Below are 26,481 nucleotides of genomic sequence, written 5' to 3' on the forward strand. Positions count from 1 at the left end.
AATAAAAAAAAAATTAAGGGGTAATTTTGAAAAAGGCTCCATAAGTTTCTCTAAAGCTTCAAGCGTGAAGCTTTTCTGGGTTAGGGAAAAAAAGCTTTTTTTAAAAGACAATCGAAAAAATTAAAAAAGAGAAAGGGGAAAAAAAAAAAAAGAAAGAGAAGAAGAAAGCTTGGTGTTTAATAAGAGAATGAAGATGATATAAAGAAATCTAACAATCACCAACAAAACTGTCAAATCAAAGTCAGGCCAGGCTTGGACAAAATAACAAAGCGTGTAACAAGTATTAATAGCATAAAAAAAATACACTCCCTCATTCTTTACTCCTCATCTACTAGTAACCTACCTCTACATGTACATTAATTTTTTCCTTGAAAATTTCGTTTATCATGACTGTCGATCAATTTTTTATTTTCTTGATTCAGTAATGCTGCGATTTTTATTAATTTATGGGTTTATGGGTTCGTTCATTTATCAATTTTTATATATCATTATTATGTTTTTTGTTTTCATTCTACATATATAACTATCAATTAGATGACATGTAACTATGAATTGAAATCTTAGATTGATTTTTTTTTTCAGAGCAATGTAGCTTAAGCGATCAAAGTTGTGAAAAAACAACTCGAATTCTTAATCTTACAAATTTGATGAAGTATTCACAGAAACTGCCTCTTATAAGCGTGCTTATAAAGTTGTAGCAATTGTTAACTATATACCAATCTTGAAAACTCCATACATGTGACTTAATCCCCCTAATTATGTTTGTATTTTCGGTTTGTAATTGGTTGTTTTCTCCTTTTGAGATAGTTTAGTTTTAAGTATGATTTGATAATTATTTTTGTTGATTTTAATATGGTTTTACAAAATGTATTGAATAGTTATAATGGCACGTTTATGGTTAATAGTCAAACAAGCACTGACAAAACTTTTTACACTTAGCAGACTTGATAAAAAATATGCATTTGAACATGATATTATGGTTAGAGCTCTAAAGGACATAATGACCAACATATCTATTGCTTCTAACACTATGGAAGTCTCACATTTATAGGTAAGATTCATATTGCATTCTTTTGTTTCTTAGGGCATGCTTGTTTAAAGGCATTTATGTTATGGTTCTAAATTAAATTTACTATTAGGTTGTGTTTTCTTTCATAACTAGTAGCAGTATATTAGTTTGAGACATATTTATTGTTTGATATTTTATCTCCTCAATAAAAATATCTTCAAGAACTCTTTTTAATTGGTTAACTTTTTAAAATTTATTTTTATGTTTTTAATTATTTTCATGAACAACAAGGTATTCTTGGATTGGTCTAGCTTGCACCATCTAAGAAGAGAAAAATTCATATACTTAAAGATGTTAGCAACTCATGGGAATATGTATTTAAACATACACTTAATTTGTTGGTAAAGATGTTGACAAGAGATGTTTCATCACAAATATTTGCCAATGAAATGCTAAGTAAACCCTTATTTTCTCTTTTTAAAATACTAAAATAATTAAATAATATATAATAACTAGAAGTTTGGAATTAGCCTTACATTCATCAATGAATCATGTAACTTTCCTAATTATATATTAAAGTGTTGACTGTTAAGCCGTTATAAAGATAATTCATTAATATATTTTCATCATTTTACTTTCTAAGGATTGTTTCTGGTACTCATTATGTTTGCTTCTTTTCAATTTATATGGATTATGTTTAATTTTTTTTTCCAAACAATCTATGATTTGATTAGAAATATACTGTAAAACTCGAATAGGACTTACTCTATAGTGCTTAATTATTAGACTTTACTTGCTGACATTGGAATTATCTAATTTCAGGGCATCCCTGGATATTATTCTACAGTAAACACTCATTAAAGATATTATACATTAAATCAAAGTCAAATAATTATGTAAAATCTTCTATCTAAATTACTAGTTATCCTAAATTTGAGCTCAGTCTAAGGAGGATAGATGGTGGTTCTCATAGTCAAGGTCCCAAGGTAATCTTAACATCTAACAGTTCAAGCAGCAAATAAAAGGAATAAGATGGAAATGGTGTGGTGGATATGCTTGCTGTGACAATTTTTATGTCAAGATTTTTGAATTAAAGAAGAGCAGACTTTGTAGTCTTACAGGACCTATAAAGCAATAATGTTCATCTAACATAATGGCTAAAAACCTCTGTAGAGCCTTTTGATCTTATTGACACCACTAACATAATTATCTCCATTATTTTTTGAGCTGGTAATTCACAATTAACTTGCCTTGGTTGCAATTTTCAATGAGTAAATAATGCATATGGATGAACGTAGCATTAATCAGGTGATAATTGTGTCATTTCTTAGCCAAGCTTTTTGTCTTCCAACCTATAATGTTAACTAAATAATATTTCTAACCTAGTGACCAAAGAGAATGATGTACATAATTTATGTAAATCCTTTCAAGTTTCAAATCACTTTTTCTACCCAATTGTATAGGTGCGTGTTCGGTTATTGGGGATGAAATGGGTAAATGTGAAGCTGGACCAAATAGTCCATTCCATCTCCATTGAATGTCAAAATGTTTGTAAGAGAAATATGGATTTGTTTTTTTTTATATGAATTTTGTATTGATTAAAGGTTGTTTATGAGTATAGATGTTGGAATAATTGATTTTAATCAAAAAATTATGCAAGCTTTTGGGCATATTCAAGTGTAGCAATCAACTGTAGCTATAACAAAAACCATTGGGAAGTTTGATGATGTGATTGAGCCTAGTTGTCATTGTTTACCTTGGTGCCTTGAAAAAGAATCGATTAGTATTCTCTCATTGTGTGTACAGCAACTAAATGTTTGATGTGAAACCAAAACCAAGGTTTGTTGCATAATTTACATCATATGTATTTTGAATTTTCATTTTTAATCCCAAGTAGCTATTATTGTGAGATCATAGTATATGTGTTATGGATATAATGCTTCTCATAGAAAAAAAAAAAGGAATGAGTCATTAGTAATGAAAGTTTAAATTTAATTTCATTCTCAAGAAAATATAAAGAGAAAGATGTAATGAGTCTAATAATGGCATTCAGAACACTAAATTATTTTTCCTAACATTAAATTATTTTTTAAGTTCTTTTTTCCCATCTATAAATTGATTTGAGACTGTTATTGTAAAAACTTGTGAGAAACAATATTCAATAAGGTTGATGTTATAGTTAGTTCTATGCTCTTGTAAGTGAAAAGCATGTGCTTTTCACTCTAGACTTTCATCGATTATTCTAGCTGATTATGATATTTTATAATATCTTTAGGACAATGTGTTTGTTAATGTGGCTGCTTCAATTCAGTATCGAGCCTTAGCTAATAAGGCTCAATATGTTTTCTATAAGCTTAGCAATACCAGTTTTCTATAGTTGGTTCTATGCTCTTTTAAGTGAAAAGCATGTGCTTTTCACTCTAGACCTTCATCGATTATTCCAGCTAATTCTGATATTTTATAATATCTTTAGGGCAATGTGTTTGTTAATGTGGCTACTTCAATTCAGTACCAAGCCTTAGCTAATAAGGCTCAAGATGTTTTTTATAAGCTTAACAATACCAGTTTTGTTTAAATTTTAAATTTTGGTTGTTTTATGGTTGGTTTTCAATTGATTTCTATTAAACTAATTTTTTATATAGATGGTTGAATTTTGTGAATTCATATGATAGTAAAGTTATTTGGTTTCTAAATTTAAAATTGGTGGCCTTTTTTAATGAAATGATTAGAAATTGGCACATAGGTTTTTCAAAATTTTTTCTTTTTTCTTTTGAATGCATAATGAATCAGGGGGTCTTTAATAGTATTTGAATACTATATTTGGTCTGTTACTTAACATTATATTGTTTCTTGCATTCTTATGTGCTGGGAAGTGGGAATAATTTGTTGATGTCTTATCCATGGATTTTTGTAATTGTGGTAAAAAAATTATCTACCATTTACAATGGTTACAAAAATTAAATTGTTTTGATAGGTGTTATGGTAAGTATATGGTTATTTAAAGTTTGTAATAATAATAATTGCTATTGTGCAAGATACCAATTCTAATATTAAGAAATTTTGATTCAAGCAAAATTTTAAGAGTTGGATTTTAGAGCTTTTTACTGCTTTCGGCTCTCTTAATTACTGTAGTTGACAAGATGAATGTGGTTTTCAAACTTTGACTATATTGAGAAGTGAAAACAATTTGTTGGATTTTGGGTGCTATGGTGTGTATGTGGTTATTTGGATTTTTATTTATATGTGTATTCTGCTACCATGCAAAAAGTCCTTTAAAGAAAGATCCTTTTATTTATGTATCTATTGCCATGCACAAAGCTTTTGAAGCAATTGAAAACAATTGGCAAAAATTATGTTGCTTTCCATAATCAAATCGAATATAACAACTGATTTTTTTGTATTACTTGCTCTATTTTGTCAAGTTTGCAAAATGTCTACTATGGCTAGATATGCATAAATAATAAAGTTGCACTTTAATACTCAATTCTTGAAGGGATTTGTGATGATGTATTCTTTAGTTAGCTTCATTTTATAGATTAGCACTTTTTAAAACTAAAATTACTATAATTTTATATTGATTATCATTACGTTCAAATTATAGCTTTTAATTCGTTGACAACTTTTATAGTGTAATGCAGGTTTTTACACTTTTACGCTAGTAAAAAGTAATAGTAAGAATATAATACTTGTTTAATTCCAACATTATTTCAAACATAAAATTTTAATACATCAAATGAGTGTAAAAAAATGTATTCTTAAATTTGTTTGAAAAAAATTTTAATCTCTCAAAATATTGAAAAATACCTTTGACTGCATTAAAAAGACATTTTTTTATTCATAGAAGGACAAAACCTTGACAAGGAAAAGTGGAATTGATCGGGTTAAAACCCATACCTATATGCCTTCTTCAAATCTTTTTAGCCACTAGGTCAAGAAGCACACTTAAAAGTTCAATTTTGACTTTTCGTAAAAAATTAATCATCCATCTTTTTATTTATGGATGTAAATAATATATCAATACTCATAAATAACTCAGTTTCGACTTAGATAAAAATCGAATTTAACTCAATCATTATTGAGTTGATTTCGAGCTATTTAACTTATTGAGTGAGTTGAGATCAAACATTCTAATATTTAGCTTAAGTAACTTATAAACCTAATTGGATTTTTATATTTTAATTAAAAAAATTAATATTTTATCTTTATATATATATATATATATATCAATTCAAGTTAGGTTCGAGTTTAAATATAAATAATTAAACTTAAAGTAAAAAATAAAAATTAATTTTTTTATTTGATAAATAAACCTAATCAAACAAGTTCAAATAACTTAATTTTTATCTAAAATCAAGCTTAAATTTAAAAATTAAAATTTGATCAAACTTTAACTAATTTTCAAACAATAAATTTTAAATCACACTTCTTATTATATCAATTTGACTCTAATTTTTTATCTCTTCGATTAAAACATCATAGGTCACTTCATTGGATTAATGATCTACGATACACAATTACACATGGGATTCATATCAATATAACTTATACATCAAAATTGACCAATCATTCTTTTTTGCACGATGCAAATAATGATATATTTTGTTGGTGTATATCGTTTGTTTATATCTTTTAATTCAAAGTTTAAAGTTTTTATAATAAGTTAACATAATAAAAAATTAACGTCTAATTTTCTTTTCAAATGATTAATCTCTACTAATTATGAGATTTAATTACAACTCAATGACATAACCGTCAAAATTCTCATATCAATTGCATTTTCTAAAACATATTAATAAGATTAACGAAAAAGTCCATAACCTTTGCCCACTTTAAACTAAGAATGGGTTTAGATTTTTAAGTTCGCGTCAAAGCCATCCTAGTTCAGAAATTTTATTTTATTAATATTTCATATATTTTATTTTACTTTACTAATTAAAAATATAAAATCTGAGCATATTAATATTTTTTTTATTTTAATAATAAAATATTAAATATACATGGACATATCCAAATCAGGCCTTTGCTTTTGTAGATGTCGATTCCGCCGTGGATGACATAGAGCCTATTCCTAACAGATGGGCCTGGTAGTCTCTTGTTGCTTCAGGCCCATTTAGTTATCCGCCCAAAGGCCCATTTAGTAGACAACATTATTTTATTTTCAAAGGCTAAGGCTGTTCAGTTCGGCTTAAGGCCCATTTGAGAGGAATATCCGTGCTCATTGTTGTTCTAGGAGTCGAAAAATAAGAGAAAACCGAAGAGCAAGAAAGACCGTCAATGCCCTCAAAATTTTCATTTTATCATTTTCCTATATCCGTTTGGTAACCGAGAAAAAGTGGAAAAAGAAATCTGCTTTCTCCATCGGAGGAAATCCATGGCTCCAAAGCCCAAAGAGAAGCCAAAAGCGGCTCCATCGATGTCGCAGTCTCCTTCCCCTATCGAAGATCTTTTCACTTCACTCGACAGACACATCCAACGATCCGAATTCACACAAGCCGTCAAAGTTGCAAATCAAGGTCCATTTCATTAATAATGTTATGGTTTTCAAAATTGATCAAATCTGATGAATTGAAATTTATTTATTTATTTATAAATTTACGCAGTCCTGTCAGTTGCGCCGGGAGATGAGGACGCAATTCGATGCAAAGTTGTGGCGTTGATAAAGGGCGATAAGATTGAGGAGGCTCTCTCAACAATTCAGTCTGCTCAGAAGGTTTCTTTTGATTTCAGTTTCTACAAGGTTGGTTAATTCCCGCATTTTTTTTATGTTCCTTGTTATATTAATCTGTTCTTAATTTCATTTTTGTTCGATTAGCAAATGGCTTGCTTTGACTGCATTTTGTAAATTGATCGTATTAGTTTAATTGAATTTCGCTACCCATTCGAGCGAATTTCTCACAATATGCAGGCATTTACTTTTATATAGAGCAATTATGTATTAATGTGTATTACATTTTAGTTATTTGAACATTCTTAATTATAGTTAGCAATTCATGGGAAAGCAAACGTTAAAGAGGAGGGATCCAACTTACTCTGGTGTAAGTCGTACTCTTTTTTTTAACCCAAAGATCAAAATGGCTAAGATAAAAAAAAATTATTTTGATACAAATTAGTCATGGGTTTAATTTTGATCCAATGGTAAAAAAAAGTATAAGACTTTCACTAGTGTAAGTGGATCCCTACTCAAAGTTAAATAGCAAAAAACAAGTAGCAAAAGCAACAATCAGAAAGAGATTAAAGTTAAATGTATTTGCTTTGATTGATTTATATTTAGTAGAATGGTTTGGGAAGTTCACAAGTCATCATAATTCAGAGTTCGAGTTCTTGATTTATTGATCACACTTTTCAATAGTCTATAGAAAGGGTCTTTGTCTCTTTTTGTCTTTTTAATAATTTAGACATAGTGTATACAAGTATAAAACAACTTGAGCTGTTTGTTCATGTTTCACTTTGCACCTTGTGTTTGCTTTCTTGATATTTAATTAATTATCTGATCAATAATAGATCATTGCATCTTGGCTGCATTAATGTTTTAAAACTTGATTACTTACTTTTAATGATATTCTCTTTTATCTTGCTATCTCTAAATAGGCGTATTGCCTATACAGACAAAACAAATTGGATGAAGCTTTGGATTTATTGGAGAAGCAAGATAAGACTCATCCAAGCATGTTGTTAGAATCCCAGGTTCTATATCGTCTAGGAAAAATGGATGCTTGTGTTGAAATCTATCGGAATCTTCAAAGAGCAAAGATTGATTCCTTGGAAATAAATTTGGTTGCTGGTTTGATTTCGGCTGGGAAAGCGTCTGAAGTACAGGGAGCTTTGGACACACTTAAGGTTAAGGCAACTAGCAGCTTTGAGTTGGCATATAATATTGCTTGTTCTTTAATTGAAGGAAATAAGCATAAGGATGCTGAACAACTCTTGCTCACAGCTCGAAGGTACTGCAGTATTCTTTGTTTGAATATGGGCTATCATGAGAAAATTTTTGTTGATACTAAATAATTATTGACGGATTAATGTTTAATGTTATTAGTAGATCCACATATTACTTGTGTCTTAGGATACTATCAATGCAATAACATGAGCTAATGTTGGCAGGCCATCTTTATCTTGGAATTTTCCATTATAAAAAATAGTTTAAGCTTGCTAACTGTCTGTATTTGTAATTTGATCTATTTTTGAGTAGTGTCACTTATTTTATTTTCATTATCAATTTTACTTCAGAAAATACACAGTTGAGATTAATAAATAGATATGCATTTCCATCTGGCATAATTTTGAAACAGGAACCTCTTTCTCTTCTTTAGGCACTAAATAAAATGCTTGAGAAAATTAATGTCAAATGAAGCATAGGTTTTAAATCAGCTTTCGGGTGATTATATTCTATCAATCCTTTTTCTGTTGGAGAAAGGGGTAATTTTGAAAAGTGGAGGTAGAAGTTTGAACTCATATCATAATGACAGTTGTGTTAGTTTCATCTCAGACCTCAGATTAAGGTTTTCCAGTCCCGTGCTCTGGCTTTGTGGAAAACTGATATAACCCTGTTGTTAGCTTGTGCGCTGGGATGTTAAGATGTATCTAGATAGTTGTGGACCATAAATTTACTGACATCAAATGCTAATATGCCTGCTTTTTCTTCTTTTCATCTGTTTTTTTGATAGAATTGGTCAGGAAACACTGACAGAGGAGAACCTTGCTGATGATGATATTGAGATTGAACTAGCTCCTATTGCTGTCCAATTAGCTTATGTTCAGCAGGTAAAACAACAGCATCATGCAAGCATTTGACTCATTAGTTCCCTTATTTTCTCTCCTTCCCTGTGACGGGAGGTAACACAGCAGCCACTAATGTGAATCGGCTTGCTTTATCAGCTCCTTGGTCACACACATGAGGCTGTTGGAGTTTATACAGATATTGTAAACCGAAATCTGGCAGATGAACCATCACTTGCAGTGGCATTGAACAACCTTATTGCAGTGAAAGGTCCAAAAGATATATCTGATAGCTTAAGGAAACTCGATCGGCTTAAAGAGAAAGACTCACAAAAGTTTCAGCTTGCACATGCAATTGAGTTGAAGCTTTCACCAAAACAAAAAGAGATAATATATGCAAACCGTGTTCTTCTACTTCTTCATGCAAATAAGATGGATCAGGTTTTCTATTTTGGGATTTTGCATTTCTCACTTTTGGTCTGCGTTCTTTTCAGCCCTCTTTTTTGAGAACAAAGAAAGCCAGCTAATGAATTTGGCAGTTCTCCTTATTAAGACTATTTGTTCGTGAAATTTTACAGGCTCGGGAACTTGTTGCTGTTTTGCCAGAGCTGTTTCCTAACAGTGTGATGCCAGTACTGTTTCAAGCTGCTGTCTTTGTGAGAGAAAACAAGGCAGGGAAAGCTGAAGAAATGTTGGGGCAGTTTGCTGAGAAATTCCCTGAAAAGTCAAAGATCATTCTCTTAGCAAGGGCACAGATTGCTGCTGCCGCCGGCCACCCTCAAATTGCAGCTGAATCCCTTTCTAAGGTGGCCGATATCCAACACATGCCTTCCACTGTTGCCACTCTTGTCGCTCTCAAAGAGCGTGCTGGAGATATAAATGGTGCAGCTGCTGTGCTTGACTCCGCAATCAAATGGTGGAAAACTGCCATGACTGAAGATGACCAGCTCAGCATTATTATGCAAGAGGCTGCTTCCTTCAAGCTCAGGTATGGCAAGGAGGAGGATGCTGCCCATCTATATGAGGAGCTTGTAAAATGTCATGGAAGCATGGACGCATTAGTTGGGCTGATAACTACAGTTGCTCATGTGAATGTTGACAAGGCTGAAGCTTATGAGAAGCAACTGAAGCCATTACCAGGTTTGAAGGGGGTTGACGTGGATGGCTTGGAAGGAACTTCTGGAGCGAAACATGTTGAAGGAGCTCCTCATGGTGGGCTTGCTGAAGCTCAAGAGGAAGTTAAGACTAAGGAGAAATCGAAGAAAAAGAGGAAGAGAAAGCCAAGGTATCCCAAAGGGTTTGACCCTGCAAATCCAGGTCCTCCACCTGATCCAGAGAGATGGCTCCCTAAGAGAGAAAGGTCAAGTTACAGGCCTAAAAGAAAGGATAAGAGAGCAGCTCAGGTTAGAGGCTCTCAAGGTGCAGTAGTTAGAGAAAAGAGTGAAGCTACTGCCTTAGCTACCAATTCTAATAGTTCTAACTTGAAATCAAACCAAGCTAGTAGTTACAAAGGAGTTTTGCAGAATGCTGAGCCATCCAGACCTCAATCTAAGTCGTCAAGAAAGAAGTCAAGAAATTAATTAGGAGGAAACAACATTTTTGGGGTCAGAAAGTTTCTAATTGTTTCACATTTAACTTTACATGTTCTTCATTGATCTTGATAGACAAGGTTTAACTAATTTATGATGTTGGCTTCATATAAAACCCTTTCAAATCTTGAGGATTTTTTTGGAGGGAGAGTTGGTGTTTCATAATTTCATTGGATTTTGTTAACTTTCTCGCTGATCATTTCCGTGGAAGTGAACTATGACCTCTGTTAACCCTTTACAATGGCATTTCCAAGAAGCTTTGAGACATTAAGAAGATTATTGTTTCTTTGCTAAATAAGGCTGATTCGGCTGATGCAGTGCCAGTAGCATTATTGTTGAGGATAGTTTCTTTTCCCATTTGAATTGATTGCCATTTTTTTTTCTAGGTGTCGACATTTCTTGTCAGTCAGCTAAAGGTTGTTCTTAGCTATCCTAAAAGAACCAGAAAATGTCGTTGGAGTCTGTCTGGGTTAGCACCCTCCTAGCTGAAGTAACTGTATCACTTAGGAGCCTGGTAACTTCGAAGGTCACCTTCTCTCATCTCTGAGGAATCGGGTGGTTTGGCTTGAGGAAGAGGGAAAAATGGTGGGGGGACTAACAGCTGCTTCTGCGGCTGGGGAACGGAGCTTGGATATCTCAATGATGTTCTTCTAAGCAATGGGTTGAAGAATGTTTTTGAGATTTCCTTCCTTGGACGGGGGGTTATTAATGGCTGCAAGTTAAGGAGGATTCCTATTCCAGTCTTGGAAATCAATAAGCGAAACCGGATGGAAGGTGCTTTTTGTTGAACCTTTGCTGTGACATATGGTTATTTCCTACTCCATTTTTATTTTATATATATTTTTCTAAACTGAAATCGTGACGGCCATGCACTTGCTCACCAAGGAAGTAGTTGACAATTTGAGTTTTTTCATTGATAGTGTTATTATCAGATAATTGATTCTATCCCATTCTATTCTATTCCATTAACCTGGTTATTTTCCACAAAGCATGATTTCAATCCAATTTAAAAAGCGGGTTCGGATCTAAATCCAATGGTAAGTACAAACCAAATCCGGGCCGTAGTGGGTCCGGGTGCGGAGATCCCAATCTCTGGCCCTTCGTCTGATCTTCTCCACCAATCACACTCCATCTTATCTTGTCCATAAGCATTCTCGGCAATCGCCCCGATAAAATCTAACCCTCAAAAACACACTTGCCCTTTTTTAAAGAAATCGAAAGATAGAGAGCGGGAGATTAGGGAGGGAAGGCAAAGATCGTCACATTTAGGATTTCCCTCCTCCAACTGCCTCCCGCCACATCTCCCCCTCACTTTCCCCACAAAACAAGAAAGCAGTAAATAAAATCATAAATTAACAAAATTCTCAAGTTTTTTGTCTACTACACCCACATCTGTGACCTGTCCTTTTACCGCTACATATTAAAACTTCTGCAACAAGGACCCAAATTAACGGTTACTACTTGCCCCCCATTTTCTTCCCCTTCTGCTAAACAAACATATCCTTTTCTCTTTTTCATCTCTGCTTTCTCTCTCGCGTTTTCTTGCTCTCGACAGGGGAAAAAAAAACCCTATTCCTCCTTGTCTGTATTGGATCGAGTTTCCCAGTTTCTCAACTACCACCAAACCAAAAAGAAAAGAAAAGAAAAGAAAAAAAAAATTGCCAAATTTGGCCCCAAATTCGACGATTTTTTTTTTTTTTAAATTTCGAAGCCAAGAGAGACTTTTTGGTATAATCTCTGTCGATTGCGTTTCGCGGGAGTGAAATTAGGGAATCTTTTTTGGTGGTAATCTCAATCCTAATTTGGATTTGATTATCGCTCAATCCACGTTTTCTTCTTCCGTCTATCTCTTTCTTTTTATTTACTTTCTTTGACCTGCAAACCCTAATTTTGGTTAAGTACGTTTTGAGGGATTTAAAACTTAAGAAAATAAAATTTTAAATATAAAAAATTGATTAGGAAATTTAATTCATTCATTTTTTTTTTTGGTGTATACAGAAGTTAGGTTACGCCACCGATTTTGTTTTACCCTATTTTGGGATTGTAGTTGATATTTTCGTATCTTAACACCAGAAAAAACTCAGAAATATTTGGTGTGTTGTTTTAGTTAGTCATCCAAAATCTAGGGTTTTTTCTTGTTAGATTAGATCCTCCACGAATTATCCTTTTTTCTCTTTTAATTTTTCTTTCTATTTGCTCTTCTCATAGTCCAAAACAACAAAAAAAGAAAAAGATCTTTACGGTTTTTGGCTAAAATTATTGCATAATATATATTGAGGAAAGAAATATTTGGGAAATTGGTTGTATATTGATCAATGGCGTTAAATCTTTCCCATCGGCCTATCTTTCCTGCTCATTTGACTGAAGATAATCTGGTTTCTCCCATGAGAATCGCGAGTGGGTACCTTTTTGAAGGTGTCCTGGAGAAGAATGGAGATGGGTGTTCCATATGTTGGTGCGCGAATCATGAAATGAAGGATTGCTTTGATCATGGAAGGGATAGAAGTGGTGATCGAAGTGGTTCTCAGGAGTCTGTTTCTAATGATATCATTGATCTTTTGCCATCGGATCCATTTGGAATGGATATCACCACTACTTTCACTGCAATTACTGGTTGGCTTGAGGATTTGGAAATTGATTGTGGCCGCTATGTGAGAGATGACATGGGAGCTGGCGATGGGAGTTATCATTTTGCTGGATTGAACTTCATTTGGAAAAACGTCATGGTCCAAACTTTCCCTGGAAGCATGGGGTTTGAATGTAAAGGTAGTGTCTCTGATGGGTTTGGTGGGTGTTCTCAGGTGAAGGAAGGAGGGGATGTATCTGGTCATACTGGTCTTGGATCAGCTTGTAATGGAGAGGACATTTTATGTTTTGGGAATGAATATACGGTTTCTGTTGATCAGGAAAATAAAGAATATCGGGATTGTGAGGTTTGTTCTGAGGGACATGAAGGAGCTCCTCATGAAGCCTTGATTTTGGCCCTTGGTTATCTGGGTGTGAGGGATCTGTTCATCGTTCAAAATGTTTGCACATCACTGCGATCTATAGTTCAGAATGATCCCCTTTTATGGAGGAATATTCACATTGACCAGCCACTTAGTGAAAAGATTACTGATGATGTTCTTTTACAAATAACTAGTAGGGCTCAAGGTAGCTTGCAATGCTTGAGCCTGGTAGATTGCCAAAGGATTACTGATGAGGGTCTTAAGCGCGTGGTTGCGGATAATCCAAAGCTAATCAAGGTTAGTTTGATGTTTTGAAATTTTGATTCTTGTGTCAGTTTCTGAATCTTGGGTTGTATGGGTATCAAGTTGTAGGTGTATTTGTTCATGCCCTAATGCTTGCAAACGTTTGTCTGCACGCTAGTTAACCATATCGTGTATAAGATTTATGCAAACTGGAATATGACTGACTGTGCTTTCATGGTGTAATATGGCTTTAATATTTTTATATTTCGGCAGAAGGTTATTTCTATCTACTCTCTGATTTTGTTATGTTGTACCCACTCTGATTGTTTGCTGGAGATTGCTTCAAAAAAGTTATAAACACTTATTTTAACTCTAAATCCTAAAAATCTTTAGACACTTCCACTAGATCTAAATGTGTAGTCTCTAATGATATGTAAATATATCAAACCGAGAAATAGTTTCTCCCCTAGCAGAGGCATGTAAGAAAGGAGGATTACTACAGGTTAGTTTGCCCGTGTTTTTCTGCTCGATCAACATATATGTGTAGGTCCAATGCATTTACTAAACTACTCAAAGTCACTGTTAGCTTTCTTGGATTAAATGTTTTTCCTTCTATTTGGCTATCATGTTTTGTTGCCTAACTCTAAATCAAAATCATAGATTTGCATTTTAATGCAATGATATAAATAGGAAATTTATTTTGAGGGCTTTGTTTTAATGCATGGAAAACCTAAGGCTTGGACGAAACAAACAGATATCGGCTGGTGTTGCGGGAATAGTAGCTTTTGAAACATTTTTCAAACTTAATTGGGCTACTTCATAACTGTATTTTTTTTGGGAGTGTCGTTTTTAATTTTAGTTGCTGTTATTATGAAATATTTTGGTTTAGTTCAATGTATTTTTTCTGCATCTATATATTCAGGTTACTTTTTTTTTTCTTTTCTATTTTAAGCTACTAAATATTTTCCTCCCCCTTGTAGCTTAGTGTACCTGGATGTATAAGACTAAGTATCGAGGGTGTTTTGAATAGCCTAAAGGCTTTGAAGTCTATGGGCTCACAAGGGGTGAAGCATTTGAGGATTGGTGGGCTTTATGGTGTGACTCTGAAGCATTTTGAAGAACTGAAGTTCTTGTTGGGCATGGACAACCAGATTCAGCAGATTGTGCACAAGCCACATTTTTATAACAGAAGAAATGTGTATCTCTCTTGTGATGATGATCGTGCCGTTGATATTGAAATGTGCCCAAGATGCCAAAGCATGAGGCTTGTTTATGATTGTCCTGTGGAGTGTTGTCAGTGGAAAGACCATGCTGCTCATTCATGCAGGGCATGCACCCTTTGTATATCACGGTGTGTTCAGTGTGGTCGTTGCATTAATGACAATGAGTATGAGGAAACGTTTTGTCTGGAGTTGCTTTGTTCAGATTGTTTGGAGACTACAACTTGCAAAGTGCCAGGAGAGGCAGCAGAATAGGATGACTGGCCTGTCCAATTTACCTGCTTTTCAACAAACTGGCAACCTTCATCTCCATGGCTAGACTGAAAACATTTCACATTTTCTGGTTTCTGATTCTGGTTAAGGTGTCACATCCCTAATAATTCAAGGCAGCCAGAAAGCAATGTAAAGATTATTGTATCTCTCTTATCTTGCTTATTGACTTTTTAATCTGCTAACATGGTCAGCCTATTACTGGACTTAACTTGGGTGAGCAGTGAACTGGTGTGTGTCCTCTGAGCCAAGCTTTAGTGACATTTGGAGAAAAGAAGGGAAAAGACAATAAAATCTTGTGTTGCATGTATTTCCAAGAGAAATAATCTTGTTTTGGTGATTTCTGTTGTTGGCATTGGCACTTGGTTGACATTTTCTGTTGCTTGTGGATGGTCAATGATGAAGTTAGTGGGACATGACTTTTGAAGTATTGCTCTGTGTTGTAATCTTTGTGCTGTCAAGAATAAGGTGGATAGTGCGAGTTTGCCAACTTGAACATGGACTCCCTAAGGAAGCACTCATCTAGTTGTTACTGTAGACTGAGAAACATTTTTGGCCTCTTTTGCAAGATGAATTTGTTGTGATCAGTCTTCTTGTTGTGGGGTACTATGCAAGGCAGGCCATGCTTTTTAGACAGTATTTTCTTATTTGGTTCCCAGAAGAATCTGTTTCCTGAACCTTTCTGCAATGAGCTGGGAAATCTTAGCAGCCGACCTCTTGATCCGGGCTTGTTTCCTTAATAATTGGAATGTATCCTTATCTTCCATGTGATTGGAATTATCTTACTTGCTTATGAAAAGACTTTATTATTCCATTGTTTGATGTAAAAATTGTAGACCTTTGCTTCCCAAAAACATGTTGGATTGCATTGGTCATCACAGGGTAGTGTACTGCCCTGAATATAAGATATGACGCTTGAATGTCGTGAAATAAAGTTTTACTTTGTCATCTATTAGGTTTTTATAGAAAAAAAAGAAAAGAAAAGAACATTAGATAGTTCAATTTGAAGGAAGTGAATTCGAATTGGATTTTGTGCTAGATAGTTCAACTAAATTCGTTGAGTTGTGATTTTGGGGCGCTTTGAACAAATACTGGAGTATCTATTGTCCTCGAGAGAAGGCAAAGGCTGCGAATTTGTTTGATAATTTCTTTAATCATGCAAATACTGAGATTGTTAGTAATGTTCCATCACCAATGTAGATAGGCTTAGGTTGCAGTGTTTTTTGTGAGGTATATATTTTTCTAACATAAATTTTCCTCGTGGAGATGGGGACCCTTCTTCTACCTTGAAAGGGGCTTAATATCCTCTCTCCTTATAGCCCAAACCAATTGTTTGATGTCTCCTAGTTATCACATCGACAAATCAAATATTCAAATGTGACTTGAGTTTGACAATCTCAAGTTATATAAAATTTAATGAATTGATAAAAAAGTAGTTTTTCACAACCTTTTAATAAGTTAATACTTGTATATATTAATTTCACCCAAATTTGATTTTTTTTTTAAATACAAGTTTGATGTCTAAATTGCGAAGCTTGAAAGAAAATTTTCAATTAGTCAACAACTCCTTTTTATTTTTACAAACCTTTCCTTTCAACGAAGAAGGAGTATTAATTAATTGGTGTAATACCCAAATAAGCCCTCAAAAATTTATTTTAAAATGCAACTAAGTCCTCAATCTTTTATTGCATAAAATTAATGTTATGAACTTTTATTTTATTATAATTAGAACTTTTATTTTATTATAATTAGAACTTTGATGGTATATAATATTTTTTTTGTTTAAATTTTTTTAATTGGATGATTTGATTTGTAAAAAAATATTTATTTTAATTTATTCGGATGAATTAAATAACAAAATTTTAAAAGAATACTATTTTAAAAGCTCTATGAATTGGACAATAAAATAAAAGTTTATAGTCTTAATCTAGTGCAAAAGATCGAGAATTTATTTGCATTTTAAATTAAAGTTCAAGAATTATTGCAAAACTTTCATAAGCTTAAGCTGTTGTCCAGCACTTCTCTCAAAGATTTTCTTCACGCTTATTTTATTCTGCTTAGTAAGCCGCAGGCTGCAGGTTGCAAGTCATGATCCAAAACCAAACCCCATAATTTACATTAATTTTCTCTTGATGACATGTTCAAAAGAAAATCATTTGAACGTCCAAAAGACTAGCCAAGAGATTTCCCCATAAAAATAAAGCCGAGACAGGGTCATAAATCTTAACTGCTTTAATCAACATATAGATGCATGTCCCTTTGGGAGTATGAGCTTGATTATGATCAGACATTATATTATACTTATAATTAACAAATAAGCCATGACTTGTCCAAGAGAAACAAATGAATTTAGAATTATCATCTGCATTTGGTTTAACACTTTACATATAATTTGCCCACCCTGAGCAATGGTGTACCATATAAGAAGAGAAGTAGCAAAACAAGCAAAAAACTTATTAAGAGTATCTTTTTTTTTTTTCTTCAGTTAAATTTTATCTGTGAAACAAGGGGGGAGGTAGGAGTTGTAATAGAATTTTATGGTAAAACAAAGACAATAAGAATGGAGTTTGGAGGATCCATGGAGGAGCACAGGCGCAGCAGTCAGCAGATGATGAACTTCTTATTTGCTGTCATTTTTTTGCTGAGATTTCTTACGCAGTTCTTTCATCCATTTGAAACTTAATAATGACTTGCCAAACTTGCTCTTGCTCGAATCCTCCTCTTTCTTCTTTTTCTTCTTGTCCGATGCTCGTGGTGAAGGGTCAGAGTTGTAGTCCCATTGATCAGCCCAGGATAACCCAGAATCCATCTCTCCTTTCTTTCTCTTTTATCTCCCTGCGTTGCTTAAATGCTTTTATGTCTTCTTTGACTGGAAAAGACAATCGTAGACAGGATTGGCAAAAGTTAGTTATTTTTGTGTGACCAGCATTAGATTTTCTCTTCAACAGCTATTTTGCTTAACCAGCTGGGTCATTTCTCTTTCATTTGACGAATTCATTTTGGTATTTTAGATGAACACCTGTAACAAATTTGTCTTCTAGAGTCGATTCCTAAACCGGTCATTTTGAGGAACAAAGTTGTTCTTCAGCAAATGCTAAATTCAGCCATTATCTATATATAGAGTAAAAGAGAAGGGAAAACGTTTGACAGAGGATTGGTTCGCCCTTCTTTTGCAAGGCAAAAAAAAAATAAAAAATTAAAAACAGTAACACTTGCCTATTTCTACAAATCTTGAATGTGTTGCAATGAGCCAAACTTCGAACAGTTGTGCACCACATGTTAATAAGAACTAAACCATTTACCATCTATGAGGAATCATGGTTCAATAGAATTGTAAGTATACAATTGCCACTAGAATGCTGTTCAACAAATACAACAATACATGGGGAAAAATCAATAGCAATTATGTCAAAATGGGCAGTGGCAAATGAGATGCTCCAACTTTAACTTAGGATCATCTATAAAATTCAATATGACCCGCAATCTCCCTACATAACATCTTTGCTTCACTAGCTAACTTTATGCTCTTAGAAATTGCAAGCCCTGTCAGCTTGTGTGTGGATTCAGGCTCATATGTCTTAGCATCCTCTTCCTTACCTAACGATAGGGCCTCCCTAGCAGGTATTACATTTCCCCACCAAAATTCCCGTAAAATGCCATGTATAAGATCCCAATAACTGCGTTCTCTATGCACGCGAAATATTGTGCTTCCATTTGGTGTCCAGCAATATAGATCAACCCATTCTCGGTCCATTATCTCCATTTGACCCTGAACCTGAGGCATATAATAGAATGGCATAGTGGACCATGGCAGAGCAGTCTCAGGTTTGCCTTTGTTGTATGGACACTTCACTTCCAGGATGCCACCTCCTGGAAAGCAACCAAGAAGACCATCTGGGGATGCCCCAAGCCAATCAAATTGCTCTTTCGAATGGATAGCAAATCCTAATGAGCTAACCTCACGGCCTGTGATACTTCTGTACCGCTCAATAGCTGCTGCTTCATTGAGTACACCCCACTCCAGAGCACACTTTTTAGAAGATTCCAAAACCTGAGTTTCTGATGCAAATACTTTTTCATGCCAGAGTTCAGACCGGCGTTTTCCTTTCCAAAAACCCAAAGCAGTGCTGAAGGTGCTTGTGGTCAACTTGTTCCTCCGAAGGGCAAACCATTCATCTGAGCGTTGAGGTGCATCAAATGGGGTGAGGTTGACAGCAAGCACTATTGATGATGGGGAACGGACAATAAGTTGGGTGTTTGGAAGGATATGTGTTACAATGTTGGTGGAAAGAGTTCTTTGACATCCATTTCTCCACCTTCTGCTCATGGACAAGGGAACCAAAGCTTTATGCTGAAGGGCACAAAATTTAGTCATGTTGCAATTGCTCATTGTGAAGGAACTAGGCATGTGAATAACTGCTTTATTCTGATACAAGATCCTAAAAAAGCCATGCAAATTTGTTATGGATTTCAGTTTCAAGGCCAAAAGAGAGAAGAAAATAATTAGATAGATTTCCTACATCACAATCTATCATAAAAACAGACATAAATATAAAGAATACAAAAATCAACAAAAAACTTATTCTAAAATAGTGTGGAATAAGTTAGTTCCAAATCCATGTACACCCTTAACAAAAAGATCCAAAGCCTCTTTCAAATCCCTCAAGAAATGCACCATATTCTATTCTTGCAATTTAAGTGATCAATATTTCATCTTGCAGGGAAAAAGAAAACCAAAAAATATATTTTAAAACTGAGTTAACGTGAATTTCAATATTCTTTACATTTACATTTACACAAAGGAAATGGCAAAGCTTGAAGTGTCGCAGAATGGGTTTTGTTTTCTAAATTCAATTAGATTGGAAACTAAACATAAGATAAGTAAGCGGACAATAGAAAGGAAGGATAAATGAGGGGAACAAATAATTACAGGGAGTATTCTTCGTTTTCCTAGTCTTCGGCACAAGAAAGGGATGTGCAAAATTCCTTTTCCTGTGTCCAAATAATAACAATTCTCGATCCCATTCATCAAAGATTTCTATTCTTAGTTTAGATTTTTCCAGATTTTTCAGAACCCTTTATTTTTTTAGATTTATGTAGAAACATTAAGTCTAATAAAATGATAAAACTACTTGCAAACACATTGGCTTGTAGAACCAAATGATAATTTCTTTTCTAACAATGCAACCACTTCCTTCCAGAAAATTGCATCCAGAAAGTAACTATGTCGGCGTATAAATGCAAATTGTGAACTTTTCTGTACCAAAAGAAAATTGTGACTTTTCATACAAATGCATATGACCCAAAATTAAGAAAAAAAGGGAAGCAAAATCACAACTTTTCACTACTATCTAAATCAACCAAATCTGGGATTCTCACAAACAGGTAAAAGAAACCCATGAAGAAGAACAAGTATGCATCTTTCTTATTCTTCTTCCATCAGATAACGAAAATGGGCATTAAGGAAACATAACACATAACACCACCTCTACGACAAAAGTCACATAGAACCTAGTAAAACCACAACTTTTAAATGAAAAAAATAAACTGGCCAAGAAGTATTTGATCAAATACCTGAAAAAGAACTTGAGTTGCTAAATAATACGGAAATGGGAGCTGAAAGAATGGCTATGGGTATTTCTTGATTTCAAATAAGGAACTCAAATCAGCTCCACCAACATAATCAGCTTATAACCATAGAATTTTTTTTTTTTAATTTTGGTGGTTATTTATCTGATTTTTTAGGGTTTGGCTCCAAAAAATGAAGACTGGAACTATTAAAAAGATGGGAGCAAACAGGTATTCGAAGAACGCACCATGTTTCTCATTTGCTCTTTGCAAACGGCGTCGTTGCATCACCCCGGTGTAAGGATGGAATATTGGAATTTACCTATTACATATCCCAAGGATCCAATTCAATCTCTTTCATGTCCAATCCAATCATATCTTATACAAACATATACACTTCCTTTTTGAAGGTTGAGCCCCAAAGTTATCATCAAAAATAAAAATCCCACCACTATTTGTCTTCTAATTTCTCACCCACCTATTCTTTTTATTTTTAAAATACAAAGCCAAACCTTTTTTGTTATTAACATAAAGTATCCATTACTATCAAATGAAATTACCCCCGTGGAAATAAAAAAGGATTGGGCTTTGATTAGGACAGAGAAAAGGGCAAAACGCAACGCAACCGCAACAACGGCCAAAGGCAAAGAGAAGGAAAATAGCAAAGTCAAGTTTTCAACTCATCCCTCTAGCTCCGCAAATTAATCGTACACTCACTGCCCAAGCTTCTACTCAACGCTCTCTTCCTCTTCTTTCTCTGCTAAATCCTAGCAAAAAAATATATATTAAAAAGACTCATCATAATTAAGTCTAATCCCCCATGACTTCCCTTCTCCTTCTCCTTGTCAAAACCCTCACTCTTTTCAACTCCTAAAATCCTAAACCCCCTATATCCACAAAAAAAAAAAAAAACCCATTTCCATTCAGATTGAAAACGGCTATGTACTTATCGGAGAAGCCTCGTCCGATAGACTTATACAAGGAGGAAGGTCCTGCCACCGCCCGTGACATGATCATCGAGGTCACTAGCAATGGGGATTTGCCACCTCACCACCACCCTCCTCCTCACCAACAACAGCAACAGCAAATGATCTTAGGTGAAAGCAGCGGCGAAGACCCAGAAATCAAAGCCCCCAAGAAACGTGCCGAGACCTGGGTCCAAGACGAAACCCGAAGCCTTATCGCCTTTAGAAGGGAAATGGACAGCCTTTTCAATACTTCCAAATCCAACAAGCACTTGTGGGAGCAGATATCGGCTAAGATGAGAGAGAAAGGATTCGATCGATCCCCCACTATGTGTACCGACAAGTGGAGGAACTTGTTGAAAGAGTTTAAAAAAGCTAAGCATCAAGATAGAGGGAGTGGGTCAGCTAAGATGTCTTATTGTAAGGAAATTGAAGAAATTTTAAGGGAGAGGACGAAGAATGCTTATAAGAGTCCAAACCCTCCTCCTAAGGTTGATTCATTTATGCATTTCTCAGATAAGGGTATGTGCTATATTTTTATATATTTTTGCATTTAAAAAGTGGAACTTTTATTGCATTGTTGTTCTGTTGTTACTGTTTAAAGGCTTTATTTGGATTTGAGAATCTGTTTTAGGATGATATGGCTTTAAATGTTTTTCCATTGTATATATTGATGTCTTAGCTTTAGAACATCTGAATTTTTTGTCTAAAGACTGCTATAATTTTTGAAGTTGAAGTGACTTAAGATGGTAGTATTAATTGCGGCTGAAAAAGAAATTATTTTTGGTTCTTTCAGTGTATGAGATTCTTTGACTTCCTTTTTTTCTTTTCTTTTTTTTATTTTTATTTTTTATGGTTGTAATGTGTACTTTAGAAGAAGGTTTGTTTGCTTTCATGTATCCTTCTGAAAGTTGGTACTTACAAAACTGCTGCTTTTAAATTATATTTTTATTATGGAGTTTAGATGGTAAATATTCAACATGTATTACATCTACTAGTGAAGCAAGGTGTCATGTCTAAGAACAATTAAGTTATTCAAAATATGATATCGGGTTCAATTTCAGTTATTCAGCATGAATCATGCTGAGCATAACATGAATGACTAGACTGCAAAGGAAGCTTCAAGATATGGCATAAAGGCAGTACACTTCTCTGGTCTCCTTAAAATTTAGAATACCACCTTTTTAATAAGAGCAGGGAAGTAGTATGTTGATATATTAAAATCTTATTTTGGAAGAGATAATTATCTGTATACGGTCTATTGATTTCCTCTCTGTTGTCTAATGCAGTTTGATCCATTTCCAATACTTTCACTCCAGTTTTACAAGGTTTTCCCTGGGTTTTGCCTTATGCAGACATAGTACCTTGCAGTTGCATATCACCTCATGAAAGCAGTGCATAAGTTTTAGCCTCCTGCTTTTGGAGATTTCAATGTCTATCTCTCTCTTACTCTTTCTCTCTCTCTCTCTCTCTTTGGGTAGCGGGGGTGTTCATGTAGGCTACTGATGGATAGTTGTCTTGTTTCTTTATTCTTATTGCAACATATTTTAAGTCTTTCTTTCTATTACAATGACTTTAATAATCACCACCAATATGGTTTGACTCTTTCAGGTTTTGAGGATACTGGCATATCATTTGGTCCTGTTGAAGGTATGATGTTGTAATTTTAGTTTGCCTATCAGAAGGTTTATCTTGATTTTTTTTGTTTCACTCCTTTTTAATCTTGTACTAATACTTTTCCTCAAGTTAATTTGGGTAAATCATACATAGAATCTATTGGATTCAATGCCATTAACCTTTTCAACCCTGTACCTCATAAAGTTCTTGCTTGGATTTAATTTATTAGTTTTATGAGGCATAATTAGAGAAGAATGTATCTATCTTGAAACTCCTATTTTGAGAGCACCAAGTTATGTGCATATTTTTCGTAATATCAAAACTGTTACCTTTCATACCAATCAGGCAATCTTTAGGTACTGTCTCCCTCTATGTATTTCATCAGTTAAACTGGATGTACTTTTTTGAACTTAAAACTGAACAATCTCTTCTTTCTTTTTTTTTTTTTTCTCTTTTCAGCATTGTTAACATCTTTCATGAAGTCAAGACACCTCCATGGACAGCCTTGCTTGTTTCTTTCCCTTTATTCTCAATCTCTTGCTGTGAATTCAGACCTTTTAATTGTAGTGACTGTCATTAGCCTTGTAGTGAGCCCAATATACCACCTGCTCCCAACCAGGATAAGTTCTCCTAAGAGTGAAACAGTCATGTGCTGATAGAAACCTGTTGATTATCTACACTGTCTTACTCTTAATACTATCCTTATTTCATGGAGCACTCAAATAATTATCTGATGGAAACTGCTCTTTCTAACAATGTATTTGCCTAGAGCGCCATTAGCATCTTTATACAGCCAATAGTATATTTCATTATAGTATCTTTCCATTTGAACGATTTTGTTATGTCTGCACATGACCATAAGTGGCTTTTGTGCTCCAAAAGCTTATGCCTTTGGCAACCTTTAGCTGCATCTAAAGTACACGTTTTTGTTAGCGACATACACAATGCTGAAATATTGTTTACTGAATGTTGAAAAAGTGGATATAATTTAATTTAATGAATTACATGTGCATCTATCACTAGGGTTCTTAAGCCTGCTCTCTATATTATGTGGTTATGCAATCTTATGCCTTCTATTTAGTTTCAATCTTGATGAAATTTTTACTGGGAATATTTAGAATATGGAGTTGAACAGTAAAAGGAATATCGTTTGTGCATGTTGATGCACTTCCATACTGAATCAACATTTAAGTTAGATAGAAAAAATTATATACACTGCAGAATTGCTGCCTGATCTGTGGTGAACGACTTTTTACTTAAGCACATCTTTCATCTATTCACCATAGCATACTTGCTTTATTTTCCATGTTGCCTTTTTCTCAAATTACCTTAAAAACTTATGCATCTCCTTCTGGTTATGCTTTCTGTTGTGCAGATAGTGGTAGGCCGCCGCTTAATCTTGAAAGACGTTTAGATCATGATGGACATCCTCTTGCTATCACCGCAGCTGAGGCAGTTGCAGCTGGTGGAGTTCCTCCTTGGAATTGGAGAGAAACCCCTGGAAATGGTAAGTTTGTAAGTTCTGTTAGAATTTTTGCTGAACTGATTTTACCAAAAGATATAATGGTTTTGCATGTAGCAAAATGTTTAGGTGTTTTGGTGGTGCATTACAGGCACATTTTCTTCGTACTTGCTCAACTGAATGTGATTGGGTTAAATGCTCTTGATTATGAGCACTGGCTCCCAAATCTTGTCTGAGATGAAAATTTTAATTCTGATGGAAATCTTTGTATTGACTTCTTATTCTCTTTCACACCCTTTTTGGTAGGTGGTGACTGTCAGTCATATGGAGGAAGGGTTATAACTGTCAAGTTTGGGGACTACACCAGAAGGATTGGTATAGATGGTACTGCAGATGCCATCAGGGAGGCTATTAAATCTGCTTTTAGATTGAGAACTAAGCGCGCATTTTGGTTGGAGGATGAAGACCATATAGTTCGTAGTCTTGACAGGGAAATGCCTTTAGGGAACTATACTCTACACCTTGATGAAGGTAACATTGACGTGCATGCTGTTTCTACAACCAATCCGACAATATTTCTCAAATAATTGATTTCATTAAAATCTAATAGATGAAAGATACAGCTCTGAATGATGTAATAATCTTTTATCATCTACAAAGCATGGTTAAAGGTAAAACCTATAGATGTCTAACGCTCCCAAGATCCCCACTATGTGAGAGCCTTATGCATTGGCCACCGTTTAACATTGTGATCTGTTGTCTAGTGATATAAAAGAGATATAGCCTGCACATAATAGTCCAGAGTTGCTTCCATATGAAATATTACATGGCACAAACTCCAAAACTTTAAGTCAACACCTTCATTTTGCTATCAAATATACCTGCAGGCTTTTTTTTTTTCTTTTTCATTGGCAGAAGAGAAAAACAAGGTACTCATTTTTTGTGTATTTCAAACTCCTGCATTCAGGTTTGGCTATAAAAGTATGCCTCTATGATGAGTCAGATCATATACCGGTCCACACGGAGGAGATCTTTTACACAGAAGATGATTACCGAGAGTATCTAGTTCGTCGGGGCTACACAGGTCTCAGGGAGATTGATGGATACAGAAACATTGATAATATGGACGACCTTCGAACTAATGCTATATATCGAGGTGTAAGCTGAAAGCTGGCGCATCTTGCTTGCACAATTGGAGTTCTCTCGAGAGGCTATAATAAAGTTGCCTAGTCTTGACATAAGCGTATATGTGGGATTCTAAGATTTGCTCTAGTGCTTTCTGAAGATTGTCATTATGTTCATTATTATTGCTTACTAATAATGAACTCTTTAACTTAGATGTTATTAGCATGTTGTATAATATTTCTTCTTAGGTATTCACTCCATTACTGTTTATGTTCATGCGGTCTGGACATCCCTTGTTTGTAAATATGTATTTCAGTTGAAAACAAAGTATTTCTAGCAAGGTCTTCCGTGGGTCAATTTGACAACATTTGATTGCTGTCTGCTGCTTGAACTAAAGTTCTGAGAATATATCTTGCTTTTGGTTCCCTTTCATAACATTGCGTATTTGCATGAAACCTTAATCTCAAGTGCATGATGCTACAGCTCCACGCCTAAACCACAGGCAACCAAAATATTCTGAGAGTGACAGTTGAAGGACGGCCAAGATCAGTGGCAGAAAGTTCTGAAAGCAAATTTTAATCATGGTTTGTATTTGAAACCTGGGAAATAAAAAATTTCCTACCAGAGCTTTTCATATTTTATACATGCTTAATCGGGCAACCAAAGGATTATGTGATCTGGGATTCATGGTATTTATGGTATTTTCAGGGTTTATATTTGAAACCTTGTCATTCAACTGGTATTTGATT

General features: G+C 34.4%; 4 protein-coding genes and 1 pseudogene across 10 annotated transcripts; 3 read left to right on the forward strand and 2 right to left on the reverse strand.

Annotated features, from left to right (window-relative positions):
- Positions 1–6,282: 6,282 nt before the first annotated feature.
- Positions 6,283–11,170, forward strand: LOC111317960 (uncharacterized). 3 transcript variants are annotated; one of them, XM_089752818.1, is made up of 7 exons: positions 6,283–6,522; positions 6,610–6,746; positions 7,598–7,950; positions 8,674–8,770; positions 8,885–9,166; positions 9,304–10,329; positions 10,701–11,170. In XM_089752818.1, exons 1-6 carry the CDS (start codon positions 6,381–6,383, stop codon positions 10,303–10,305), a joined length of 2,013 nt encoding a protein of 670 aa, XP_089608944.1. In that variant the 5' UTR covers positions 6,283–6,380; the 3' UTR covers positions 10,306–10,329; positions 10,701–11,170. The 3 variants fall into 3 exon arrangements, with proteins under 3 accessions (XP_089608944.1, XP_089608943.1, XP_089608949.1); XM_089752817.1 differs by having other exon boundaries at positions 9,304–11,170; XM_089752823.1 differs by having other exon boundaries at positions 7,615–7,950; positions 9,304–11,170.
- Positions 11,171–12,488: 1,318 nt separating this feature from the next.
- On the forward strand, positions 12,489–15,206 carry LOC111317961 (F-box protein SKIP14-like; annotated as a pseudogene). The gene is made up of 2 exons (XR_016332698.1): positions 12,489–13,559; positions 14,486–15,206. The product of XR_016332698.1 is annotated as an F-box protein SKIP14-like (transcript).
- Positions 15,207–16,893: 1,687 nt separating this feature from the next.
- On the reverse strand, positions 16,894–18,136 carry LOC111317470 (uncharacterized). The gene has a single exon (XM_022919894.2). The coding sequence runs from the start codon at positions 17,802–17,804 to the stop codon at positions 17,616–17,618; it is 189 nt and encodes a 62-aa protein (XP_022775629.1). The 5' UTR covers positions 17,805–18,136; the 3' UTR covers positions 16,894–17,615.
- A 138-nt stretch (positions 18,137–18,274) lies between these two features.
- On the reverse strand, positions 18,275–20,960 carry LOC111317963 (uncharacterized). 4 transcript variants are annotated; one of them, XM_022920510.2, is made up of 2 exons: positions 20,812–20,960; positions 18,275–19,346 (listed from the first exon to the last, which is right to left on the reverse strand). In XM_022920510.2, the coding sequence occupies exons 1-2, from the start codon at positions 20,821–20,823 to the stop codon at positions 18,450–18,452; spliced, it is 909 nt and encodes a 302-aa protein (XP_022776245.1). In that variant the 5' UTR covers positions 20,824–20,960; the 3' UTR covers positions 18,275–18,449. The 4 variants fall into 4 exon arrangements, with proteins under 4 accessions (XP_022776245.1, XP_022776244.1, XP_022776243.1 ...); XM_022920509.2 differs by having other exon boundaries at positions 18,275–19,434; positions 20,812–20,948; XM_022920508.2 differs by having other exon boundaries at positions 18,275–19,434; positions 20,570–20,934.
- A 130-nt stretch (positions 20,961–21,090) lies between these two features.
- LOC111317962 (trihelix transcription factor GT-1-like) lies at positions 21,091–26,099 on the forward strand. The gene is made up of 5 exons (XM_022920507.2): positions 21,091–22,050; positions 23,140–23,178; positions 24,521–24,652; positions 24,914–25,138; positions 25,575–26,099. Exons 1-5 carry the CDS (start codon positions 21,504–21,506, stop codon positions 25,772–25,774), a joined length of 1,143 nt encoding a protein of 380 aa, XP_022776242.1. The 5' UTR covers positions 21,091–21,503; the 3' UTR covers positions 25,775–26,099.
- The last annotated feature ends 382 nt before the right edge of the window (positions 26,100–26,481 follow it).

The sequence above is a fragment of the Durio zibethinus genome, chromosome 2 (genome assembly GCF_047325235.1).
Source record: "Durio zibethinus cultivar Kanyao isolate XHJ-2024 chromosome 2, ASM4732523v1, whole genome shotgun sequence".
Classification (NCBI taxonomy): Eukaryota; Viridiplantae; Streptophyta; class Magnoliopsida; order Malvales; family Malvaceae; genus Durio; species Durio zibethinus.

Excerpts from the sequence above, each read along its gene's own strand:
- LOC111317960 (XM_089752817.1), top strand. The coding sequence starts at position 6,381 with ATGGCTCCAAAGCCCAAAGAGAAGCCAAAAGCGGCTCCATCGATGTCG. Across the intron at positions 6,747-7,597 it reads TTGATTTCAGTTTCTACAAG|GCGTATTGCCTATACAGACA; the intron begins GTTGGTTAATTC and ends ATCTCTAAATAG. Across the intron at positions 9,167-9,303 it reads ATGCAAATAAGATGGATCAG|GCTCGGGAACTTGTTGCTGT; the intron begins GTTTTCTATTTT and ends GAAATTTTACAG.
- LOC111317470 (XM_022919894.2), bottom strand. The coding sequence starts at position 17,804 with ATGGATTCTGGGTTATCCTGGGCTGATCAATGGGACTACAACTCTGAC.
- LOC111317963 (XM_022920509.2), bottom strand. The coding sequence starts at position 19,403 with ATGCCTAGTTCCTTCACAATGAGCAATTGCAACATGACTAAATTTTGT.
- LOC111317962 (XM_022920507.2), top strand. The coding sequence starts at position 21,504 with ATGTACTTATCGGAGAAGCCTCGTCCGATAGACTTATACAAGGAGGAA. Across the intron at positions 22,051-23,139 it reads TATGCATTTCTCAGATAAGG|GTTTTGAGGATACTGGCATA; the intron begins GTATGTGCTATA and ends TGACTCTTTCAG. Across the intron at positions 25,139-25,574 it reads TACTCTACACCTTGATGAAG|GTTTGGCTATAAAAGTATGC; the intron begins GTAACATTGACG and ends TCCTGCATTCAG.